This window comes from Carcharhinus amblyrhynchos, chromosome 15, assembly GCF_965287045.1.
Source record: "Carcharhinus amblyrhynchos chromosome 15, sCarAmb.v2.hapA, whole genome shotgun sequence".
Taxonomy (NCBI): Eukaryota; Metazoa; Chordata; class Chondrichthyes; order Carcharhiniformes; family Carcharhinidae; genus Carcharhinus; species Carcharhinus amblyrhynchos.
Window position 1 is genome coordinate 33,487,267 of NC_137338.1, and position 12,121 is coordinate 33,499,387.

The window sequence follows — 12,121 nt, forward strand, 5'->3', positions numbered from 1 at the left end:
ATAACCACATCATATTCACAATTAAGTAAATAACTTTCAGCAGAAGATGGAAAATGCTGAACTACTCGAGGTGAGACAGCATTTGTGGAGAAAGTTAATGTTTCAGGATGATGACCTTTTGTCAGACCTATTGATGATGAATGGTCATCAAACTGCAACACCAACTAATTCCTTCTCTGCAACTGCTGCTTGACTGCTAAGTATTTACAGCATTTTCTGTTTGCATTTCAGGTATCTAGCATCAACAGTAATTATTTCATATTGATGAAGCACATGGAAATCAGTCTCTACACTGCTCGATCTAAAGGCAAATTATCACATTGTCCAAATTGTCAAAGGCAAGGAAAGTAAAGACAATGCAAACTACAGATGAGTCAACAAATATTCAGATACTTACCAAATATATTGGTGGTATGGCCCTTCCTAGAAAGTGGTTTTAACTCATTGTGTCCCCAAGCATATTGTCTATAGTTGCCCCAAGCATGCTTCATCATCTACAAAAGGAGAAAATTACTCAACTTTGTGCAATTAAAATTAATAAAACATTTATAAAAATATAATTCAACAAGTTAAATTTTAACACCAAGTGACTGCAACTGTACAAGGCAATGATGAGACCACACAAACACATACTACATATTTTGGCTCCTTATTTAAGGTTTTGGAAGCACTTCAGGAAAGATTGATTAGGTTGATTCCCGGGATAAGGGGGTGTGCAATGAGGAAAGGTTTGAACTGGTTTGGATCTATGTTCATTGGAGTTTCAAAGAATGAGAGGTGATCTTAGTAAGACATAAAAGATTCCGTTAGGATTTGACATGGTAGGTGCTTAAAGGATGTTTCCCCACATGGAGGAACCTGGAACTAGGGTTCATGGTTTAAAAATAAGGCTCCCCATTTAAGGCAAAGATGTGAAAAATATATTCTGTCCATATTGCTTGTGTTTGCAATTTTATTCCACAGTGGAGGTTAGATCCTTGAATAGATTGAAGGCTGAGTTAGACAGATTTTTGATCTGCAAGGAAGGCAGGCGAGAAGATGGAATTGAGGCTACGACCAGGTCACCTATGATCTTATTGAATGGCAGAGCAGGTTTCATGGTCCAAATGGTGTATTCCTGTTCCTATTTCCAATGATTTTTTTCTCTCTTTGTATAGAAACCCTACAGAGCAGGAGACTATTCGACCCATCAAGTCTGCACTGACCACAATCCCACCCAGGCCCTACCCCTATATCCCTACACATTTACCCACTAATCCCTCTAACCTACACATCTCAGGACACCAAGGGACAATTTTAACATGACCAATCAACCTAACCCGCACATCTTTGGGCTGTGGAAGGAAACCGAGCACCCGGAGGAAACCCACGCAGGCACGAGGAGAACATGCAAACTCCATACAGTGACCCAAGTTGGGAATCGAACCCAGATGCCTGGAGCTGTGAAGCAATAGTGCTAACCACTGTGCTACCGTGCTGCCCATGGTTATTATGAACTACATAAACATAAGGGCTTGTCCAATATGCCTGGTTTCATAGTTCCACAATGACAACGTTGTGCTTAAGATTCCCTATGCTTATACATGCGATTTGACATGTATGCTTGCACAAATCATTGAAGATGGCAGACAGATAGAGAGCATTTAATAAGTATTCCAGGCTTCATTAACAGGGGCATTGAATACAAGAGAAGATTATGCTGAACTTGTACAACTAGTTAGAACTCAGCTGGAGTGTTATGTATAGGTCTCGATTCTACACAGCAGGAAGGATGTAAACATGTTAGAATGAAGAAGAGATTTACAAGAATGTTTCCAATGATGAGCAACTTCTGTTATGGGGATAGAGTGGAGAGATTGAGACTGTTCTCTTAAGAAGTAGGCAGCTGAGAGGAGATTTGATAGAGATGTTCAAAATCATGGAAAGTAGAAAGAGACAAACTGTTCCTGAGGGCAGAGATTTAAAGTGATTTGCAAAAGCAAATGTGATGAGAGAGAAAAAAGAATCACAATGTCTGCAACAGAGTCTGGTAATTGTAGGAATTCAGTGCAAGGGGAAATAAAGAGATGATTTTTGTTGCCTTTTAACATGTAATGGTGAAAAAGTGTTTGAAGCAGTTAGTATTTGAAACAAGAAACCTAAAACTAACCTTTATTAAATTAATTCATACTACTTAGTTAGGTTTAAAAAAACTAAAACAATAAACCCAAGTGAGTTACTGATGCAAAATTTTAATTAACTAAATACATAAATCAATGCTATCTAGAGATGACCATGCAGGTGGTGTACAACATTTGCCGTGTGTGGGAGGAAGCTTGTGGACAGCAACACGATCCAGGCAACCATATCTGCAGCAAGTGTCTGTAACTCAAACAACATTGACTCAGTGGTGTTCAGCTGGGTCTGAGGTATTGCAATGCATCAGGTGATGGAGAGTTACCTGGATAGTTTAATCCAGGAAACAGTAACATCCTTCAGGTTAGGTTGTGGTTTTTTACTCAGGGAGAAGAAAATGTGACACTGTGATTCATGCAACTAAAGGGATCACAGAGATAGTTGATCTATGTTGGCTGACAATCAAGCAACATCTTGATTTCAACAATCATATTATGTTTTCAAATGCCTCCATCTCTGCAATTTCCTTAACCTACATAATCTCCAATATATCAAATTCTGTCCTTCAATGTATTTCCCCCAATTTTAATAATTCCATCGTGCCTTTAGCTGCCTAAACCATCTGTTCTGGAATACCTCCATACACTTCTTTATCTCACTTTATTCCTTTAATACACTCATTAAAACCTACATCTTTCACCAAATGTTTGATCATTTAATCTATTATTTCTTTGTGCAGCTCGGTGTCATACTTTGTTTTATAATACTCCTGTGACGTGCTAGGGAACATGAATAAAATAGTCAGCTTCCTATGTTTTGATTGTGTATTTTTTTCCTGTTGGAAATGAACCAGTAAAAGAATGAAGATTTATTTTTAAAAATGGCTCAGTTCTGACTCCAGCCATTACGACTGGTGATGCTAGCTACGTTTATTGGAAGGGAGGGTTCTTCTAAAGTGTAAAGTGGCTGTTGGCACACAATGCTACTTGACTTGTAATGCTTGGGTCCATTTACAAAGCTATTCTAATCACTTCAACTATTAATCCCCTCACTGAAGACTCAGACGTAAAGACTGAGAGGCAAGTTTAGATAGAAGTAGGGAAATTGCCGCAGAGCTCAAGAAATTCAACCCCTTGTTGCTTCCAGAGGGAGAGGATATAGATTAGAAGTCAGTCTGAAATTGTGGACAATCAAGCAACATCTTGATTTCAATATTCATATGATGTTTTCAAATCCCTCCATGGCCTCCATCTCTGCAATTTCCTTAACCTACGTATCATAGATTTCTATCAAGATCTAGGAAGGGATAAAGCCTCCAATTTGCTGAGGATGCCAATAGTCCTGTACAGAATGAACCTTGATCTATCTTGGCCTGGATTTCCCATCCTTGCTGCTCCTCCCATCACAGATTATGTCTCATTCACATGAGGGCAACTTTTTTCATCAGTCTTCCGATGATTAAATTTTTGCAAGCCTTTTGAGGTTTGAGGGCAAATTCGCCCCCCTGGCCCCATTTATTTTGAACCCTGATTGCTCTTATTTATGTTCTAATGCAGAGTTAGCATGAATTTCTAATCCATCTTCGATTTATTTTAAATATGTCTACAACTGGATAATGCTGTGTCAACACTGCAATAAAAGGCATTAGCTTTAGGGCACTCCAACATTGCACAGACAATTCAGCTTTTAATTCCAGTTTTATCTCAATTGGACTCAGTCATCCAACTAACTCAACTGTCATACCTGACTAGGATGGCAGGTGCCAAAGACAAGCAACATGTCTTTGTCTAAAAATTAACGCAAGTGAACACTCAGCATCCATTCTGGCAGCAAAAGAACATCACAGATAGATGTCACAGGAAAATTCAGTGTCTTTTCCCTGCACTTCCAAAATCTTTTATTAGAATCTTGCTCATTATAATTTTTTCTTTAGGGGATGGGAGGGAATGGAAAGTAGCTAAACAAGCATTTTGCCAGTTCTTGAGTGTGACATTACAACACCCAAACTTGGTGGCAATGTTTACTGCTTGTGACAATAATATCTATATTGTGACTAAAATATGAATATGAAACTTTGTAAAACACATGGTCTGTTTGCTGCAGATCATTAAAATTTGTCAAGAGTATTTTCTCAGGAATGGAAAATACTTAATATTTTATTAAAACGTATATTTTCTAAAGACTGTAAATCTCTTTTCACATTGCTTCTAATTTTCAGTCATTTTAAATTTTATAATGACTTTGCACTGCAGATAGTTCTATAATTTTAATTTAAATACTATGTTAAATCAATTTATTATTATTAACTTAATTTTCAGACTGCGTAAGATATTTATCTCATAAGCAACATCAAGGAACATTCCCATAAAAGAAATCTTGTTGCATCTATAAAACAAAATATTAGGCATTGGTGTTGTCGGGTTCAAAAATGCTCGTTATATGAACTCCATTAGCATGACTGTCGTAAAAATTGAGCAGATTTTAGACAAACAGGAAGAAAAAAATCTAAGGAGTCATACAAATTCTTACCCTGGAGGGGGCATCACGGCATTTTAATGTCTAAATTACAAATTTCCAATGCAAATGGTCATAGAAATTAAATAAGCAGCGTCCCCAGCAACAGTAAATTCTGGCACAGGCTATTTTAATGATGTTGGTTGAGGGACAGGTATTGACCAAGACAATGGAGAAGGACTCCTCTGCTCTTCTTTGCATATCAATGGGTGCTATTCTGATTGGCGGTTGGTGACTAGTGGAGTGCCGCAGGGATCGGTGCTGGGGCCTCAGCTATTTACCATTTATATAGACGATCTGGAGGAGGGGGCTGAGTGTAGGGTGACGAAATTTGCTGATGACACGAAGATGAGTGGAAAAGCAAATTGTGTGGAGGGTGTGGAAAGTCTGCAGAGGGATCTGGATAGGCTGGGCGAGTGGGCGAGCACCTGGCAGATGGAGTGTAATGTCAGCAAGTGTGAGGTTATCCACTTTGGCAGAAATAATAGGAGGAGGAATTATTATTTAAAAGGCAAAAAACTGCAGCATGCTATGGTGCAGAGGGACCTGGGGGTCCTTGTGCATGAGTCACAAAAACCCAGTCTGCAGGTAATCAAGAAGGCGAATGGAATGTTGGCCTTTATAGCAAGAGGTTGAGAATGTAAAAGTAGGGAAGTCTTGCTGCAATTGTACAGGGTACTGGTGAGGCCACAGCTGGAGTACTGTGTGAAGTTTTGGTCACTGCACTTGCACAAGGGTATTTTGGCCTTGGAGGGAGTGCAGAGGAGGTTCACTAGGCTGATACCAGAGATAAGGAGGTTGGCCTATGAAGAGAGACTAAATAGACTGGGTCTGTACTCGTTGGAGTTTAGAATGATGAGGGGGATCTTATAGAGATATATAAGATAATGAAAGGGATGGATAGGGTCGAGGTAGAGAGATTCTTCCCGCGTAGAAAGGATAGCAGGACTCGAGGGTACAGCCTCAAGATGGGGGGGGGGGGGATATTTAAGTCACGGGTAGATAGGTTTTTGATAGACAAGGGAATTAAGGGTTATGGGGAACATAAGAAATAGGAGCATGAGTAGGCCATCTAGCCCCTCGAGCCTGCCCCACCATTCAATAAGATCATGGCTGATCTGAAGTGGATCAGTTCCACTTTCTCGCTTTCACCCCATTACCCTTAATTCCCTTGTCTGTCAAAAACCTATCTACCCGTGACTTAAATATATTTAGCGAGGTAGCGTCCACCACTTCAATGGGCAGAGAATTCCAGAGATTCACCACCCTTTGAGTGAAGAAGTTCCTCCTCAACTCCGATCTAAACTGCACCCCCTCTTATCTTGAGGCTGTGCCCTCTAGTCCTGCTATCCTTTCTAAGCGGGAAGAATCTCTCTACCTCTACCCTATCCAACCCCTTCATTATCTCATACATCTCTATAACATCCCCCCTCATCCTTCTAAATTCCAATGAGTACAGACCCAGTCTATTTAGTCTCTCTTCATAGGCGAACCCCCTCATCTCCGGTATCAGCCTAGTGAACCTCCTCTGCACTCCCTCCAAGGGTATTTTCCCTTGCACAAGTGCGGCGACCAAAATTGCACACAGTACTCCAGCTGCGGCCTCACCAGTGCCCTGTACAGTTGCAGCAAGACCTCCCTACTTTTATATTCAATCCCCCTTGCTATAAAGGCTAGCATTCCATTTTCCTTCTTGATCACCTGCTGTACCCGCAGACTTGGTTTTTGTGACTCATGCACAAGGACCCCCAGGTCCCTCTACACCGTAGCATGCTGCAGCTTTTCGCCCTTTAAATAGTAATCCCTCCTACTATTATTTCTGCCAAAGTGGATAACCTCACACTTGCTAACATTATACTCCATCTGCCAGCACCTCACCCACTCGCTCAGCCTATCCAGATCTCTCTGCAGACTTTCCACACCCTCCTCCAGATCATCTGTATAAATGGTAAATAGCTGAGGCCCCAGCACCAATCCCTACAGCACTCCACTAGTCACCAACCGCCAATCAGAACAGCACCCATTGATACTAACTCTCTGCTTCCTATTAGGCAACCAATCCTCTATCCACACTAACACCTTACCAACTCCGTGCACCCTAACCTTCTGTAGCAACCTTTTATGAGGCACCTTATCAAACTCCTTTTGAAAATCTAAAAACACCACATCCACCGGTTCCCCTCTGTCTACCGCACTAGTCACATCCTCATAGAAATCCAATAAATTTGTCAAACACGACTTCCCCTTAGCAAATCCGTGCTGCATCTGCTCTATCAAACCATTCCTTTCTAGGTGCGAGAGCGGGAAAGTAGAACTGATCCACTTCAGATCAGCCACGATCTTATTGAATGGCGGGGCAGGCTCGAAGGGCTAGATAGCCTACTCCTACTCCCATTTCTTATGTTCTTATGCATAAAGACATTGAATATTTCAAATCCAATTATTAGGGCATATTTGGTCTTTGTTTATCAGAAAGAAAGCACCTATGAAACGAGCACTCCCTTAGTATGTGCTGGATTATGGCTAAATCATTGGCTCAAATCTCTAGAGTGCAGTGCGTACCCTTATAAGAGATGCACTATGTTTAGAAGGAAACTAATAAAACCCTATTATCACACCACTGTAAACAACATACTGATCCATGCTTTCACAAACCTCTTTAATTTTCTCTTGTTTCTCCCTGGTTTCTGGATCACCTGGGTCCCCATTATTGATTCCTACCAGTTTTGGGATAGGAACTCGTGGTAGCTGTTTGCCTTCTCTTTTTTTCAGATCTTGAGCCACTCGATTTTTCTCTGTCTGAATCTCAGCTCGGATTTGATCTTTGGATTTTTTCAGTTTTTCCTTTGCCTCTTCCAGGGCCCTCTCATGATCCGCCCTAATCATTTTACGAAGCTGCTCCTCTTCTTCTCTAAGGAATGCAATGAAGAGATCGTATTCTCAATAATAGATCATTGTATCAACAGTACAATGGTTTAAAAAAAACACCATTTCAGAGCTTAAACAAGTCTCACCTTGCTGTCATTTACTGCAGAGAAAAATTGCGATATTCAAAAAGAAAATATTTTAAATAGAGATAATTGTTGTAGTAATTATTAAATTCAGACAGTGTTCACAAGATACCAAAACTCAACTTTATATCTAGGTTTTAGTTTTTCCAGATACTTTACCATATTTTACACAAAAGACCAATCTAATGACAAGACTTTTTTCCAAACAAATATAAAGTTAATGATAAATACAAGATGGAATCAAAACATATTGCAAGTACTCAGGAAATGGCTGCACCTGAGGAGAGGAAAGTTAACATTTCTGGTTGTTACAATCTCTACAGAGATGTGCAACTTTTAAAAATAAATTTGAACTTTGAATAGCTGAAAGGATGACAAGATTTCACACTTGAAGGCTTTTACCATAACAAAAGAGAGAACTATTGACTAAAAATCTTTGTAGACAATTTAAACAGAATACTCTTTCCCTTTTAGCACAACCAAAAACAAACTTCAGGGATATACATTACATCATCCATTAAGTAAACATTGAATTCACCCAGAACCAATCCTAAAGTGAGGCTCAACTCAAAGGTTTACTGCTATTCTTTCCCTTTCACAGCCTGGTAACTTTCAGTCTCAATTGTCTTTCATAGTAGGTTCAATTAAAGAAACAAAGTATGAGTCCAAAAGACAAGAAAAGGTCAACACAAACATACATGCAAGGAGCAGGAGTAGGCCATTTGGCCCCTCAAGTCTCTTTACCACTCAAGATCATGATTGATCTGATCGTAGTTCCAACTTCACATTCCAACCTACTCCTGACAATAGCAGCATCATTACCAAGAGCTGCTATCTGAAAAAACTGATGCAGTGGTTCTGATCCGAAATTACTGAATTCAATGTTGAACTCAGAAGGCTGCAAAATACCTAACTAAAGATGAGGTGCTATTCCTTAAGCTTCCAATAAGCTTCATTAGAATAGTTAAGGACTTTGAAGTCAGAGCGAGATCAAGACAGAGAATTAAGATGACGAGTACCTGGAAGATCAGAATCACATTTGTGGCCAAAACAGAGGTGTGTCAAAAATCACACAATCTGCCTTTAGTCTTCACAAACATGAAGACCATTTAGTCAACCGCAAATACAGCACACTGAAATGAAAGGAGTGCAAGTAAATCATAGTTTCATCTGGTAGGTGTATATAGAATCCCAAAGAGTAGAAATGGAGGGTAAAAGGGCATGCTTTGTATCTCCTCTGCTTGAATGGGAAGATATCAAAGGTAATCAAAGAGTGGAGGAAATAGTGTCTCCAGGATGCTGGAAGGAGAGAGGATATAATTGATGGTGGTATCAGCAAAACAAATGTTATTCAGTGTGGAGGCTGGTGGGGTGGAAGGTGAGGTCCCAAAATCTGACCGCCCAACAAGACTCCCTGATCCCTCCCATCCAAAACTCCAACTTACCTCAGGTTCATGTTGTCTTTATCCCAGGGTCTATTTGCAGTCCCTGCAACACCCAGTATGGAATTCTGCCATTGCTCGGACTACTTGTAGCAAAAGCCCCAAGCTTTCGGGACAGCCTGTCCCTTCGTCTGGGAGTTCTGGTCGTAAAAATGACACAAACTCAATTTACATGCATAATGATTGGAACGTGAGAGTCTTTACAGCTAATCAATTCTTAAAAGGTACAGATGTGAGTGGAAAGAGCTTTAAGCACAAGTTAAGGAAATGCGTATTGTTTCCAGACAGGAAAGTTAGTGAGGTTTTGCAAGTCCAGGCAAGTTGTGGGGGTTATAGATGTTGGACTCACATTCCAATCATTATGCATGTAAATTGAGTTTGTGTCTTTGTGTCCTTTTCATAATCAGAACTCCCAGCCACCTGACAAAGGGACAGGCTGTCCCGAAACGTTGGGGCTTTTGCTACAAATAAACCTGTTTGGACTTTAAACTGGTGTTGAGATTTTTGTTTTACCCCAGTCCAACGCTGGCATCTCCACATCATTGCTGGAACTGTCAGAGCAGCCAAACAGTAAGATGGGCTGACAACTCAAGGGCGGAATCCCTCACCTCCATAACATCACTCATTACACATTACTGCTGCAAGGTGGTCCTGGTGAACATTGCTTTGTTATGCAGCAGTGTCCCTCCAACCCTGCCCCTGTAGAATTCAAGTGATGTCTTACAATTAGTGCCATAGTCTGTCTCTCTCTTTGTTTTGGCTGAGTGCGGTGTTGTTGGGTCTAAACCAGAGACCATCACAAGACCTTGTCACTCAAGTACAAAAAAATTGCTAACATTTATTGAAAATACAAATTAAACAGTAAAATAAAGTGAACATGGTGAATTTCATCAGTTTCAAAATTTCTAACTTGTTATCCCTGGAATACTTGAAAAGACCTTGCACTCCTTGTTGCAGCCTCCATTCTACCTTCCATAAATTTGAGGTTATCCAAACTTTGCTGCCAGTGTATGAACTAGCCCCAAATCCCATTCACCAATCACCTCTGCGCTCAGTGATCAATAGCAACTCCTGATCAAGCTACATCTTCATTTTAAAATTCTCAATCTTATTTACAAATTCGTTCCTACCCCTCAACTTGCCAAGGCTCAAGGCTCATCTTATTCTTGAATGTCGCCAATTTGATCACTCTAATATTAGAGGTGATGCCTTCAGTTGCCTGGGCTCTAAGCTCTGCAATTCATCATACATCTCTCTGCATTGCTTTCCTCCTTTAAGATACATCTTAAGACCTGCCCCCTCACCCAAAAAGCCTGCATCTTTTGATGATCTGACCTAGTAACTAATGTGGCTTGATGACAAATTGTGTTTTATAATGGTCCTATCAAGTGCCTTGGAATATCTTATATTAAAAGGCACAACATAAATAAGTTGTTTCCTGATAACAAAAATCTCCAGCTATCAAATCTCCATTAACCATTCTCTTGAAACCATGTCAAAGATAGCTAAAACAAAGGATACTGTGGCTCATCGATCCAAATGATTATAGGAAATTTTCAGCATAGAAACTTGCCAAACAAACCATCCCCTTTTTGATTATTTTACCCACCATATTTTTAAATTGTCTTTTCCTTTAAATATATCCAGTGGTTTCATTTTTGATCCAACGGATATGTAACATAATCCATCAACACAAAGATCTCCAAATTACTACAAAACCCTCATAGGTTTGGTTTCTGTTTGTCAGTTTGTGTTTCCCTTTGGTAGCAAAAAGATGTATACTCCATTTTGGGCACTCATCCAACCTGCACAAGTTGAGAGCAGTTACTCTTCATTACCCTCTGCAAAGAGGATCACCAATTGCCTTTAACATAAGAAAATGTCCCAAGGTGCTATATAAGAGCACAGGATAGAAACTAACACCAAGCCAAAGATGATATTAGGACAGCTGAGTGGAAGCTTGGTCAAAGAGGCAGGTTTTTAAAGAGAAGAGATAATCTGTAAGTGCAAGATCTTGCTGCCATTTTTTCTACAAGGGGCAGCACTTCAAAAATACTTCACTGGGACATCCTGAACAAACAAATTAAAGCCCGAGTTTTACTTGCATGCAGAACTAGATATCTAGCAACATTACTCTTTAGCATACAAGGTTGGAATTTGTAATGAAAGATAAAACTTTTGATGTCAGTGGATAAAAAAATGAATAGCAAGACAAACCACTAGGTGTACCACATTTTTAATTTTACTTCAACATCCAAGCTAAAGGCAAACAACAAGATTAAATTACAGTAACAGGGCAAAACTATCCATTTCACTACTAAATTAAATCAACTGTTATAGCAATGATATATAAGCAATCTGATTTGAAATTTAACTTCATTGGCATGTCACAGAACAAAACACCAACCAAGACATGTATGTAAACATGTAATAATGATAAAGTTTAACTGAACTTACAAAAAAAACATAAAATTTATACAGTTACTTATAATCTCGGGATGTCTCAAAAACAACTATTTTTGAGGTGGATTCAATATTGTAATACATGAAAGGAGTTGTAAAACCTGAGCTGAGACATTAAAAGTTAATACCATAAGGAATCTAATAGCCTTGGGTTTGGTGATTATGCAGTAAATATTGCAGTATTGTATCAATATCTTCACTGGGAGGATTCTTTATCTGGATTACATAGCAGAGATGATGTGTGATTGTAATGAAGTAAGCGTTAGCTTGTAAACAACCTTGCCTTCCATCTCAATCAATGGTTTGCACTGTGGCAGTCAACTCTTTAAAGCATCACCTTGTGTGGCTCAAGAGCCCCACTCTGACATGGCATTTTCTGCCACATTTTACAAAAAGAGAAAGACAATGGGCTGGGAAGGTGGCCAATTTGCCAGCCTCTGCTTGGCCAGCACAGCTTTAGCATACAGCAGAGTTTTTGCTCACCTCTTCCAATATCCTTCCAGTCAGCCTCCAGAATTATGGCCATTGGCACTAATGACTAGTGTCAATGTCCACTATCTTTGTATCTTGCTTGGA

The 12,121-nt window shown here is 39.7% G+C and overlaps 1 protein-coding gene across 3 annotated transcripts in view; it reads right to left on the reverse strand.

Annotated features, from left to right (window-relative positions):
* Positions 1–12,121, reverse strand: part of man1a2 (mannosidase, alpha, class 1A, member 2) — a 145,763-nt gene that overhangs the window by 104,383 nt on the left and 29,259 nt on the right. For all 3 annotated transcript variants that reach the window (XM_080203764.1, XM_080203766.1, XM_080203765.1), the window contains exons 2-3: positions 7,285–7,540; positions 398–494 (exon numbers count right to left, since the gene is read on the reverse strand). In XM_080203764.1, coding sequence (XP_080059890.1) covers positions 398–494; positions 7,285–7,540 — 353 coding nt within the window. The remainder of the gene's footprint in view (positions 1–397; positions 495–7,284; positions 7,541–12,121) is intronic.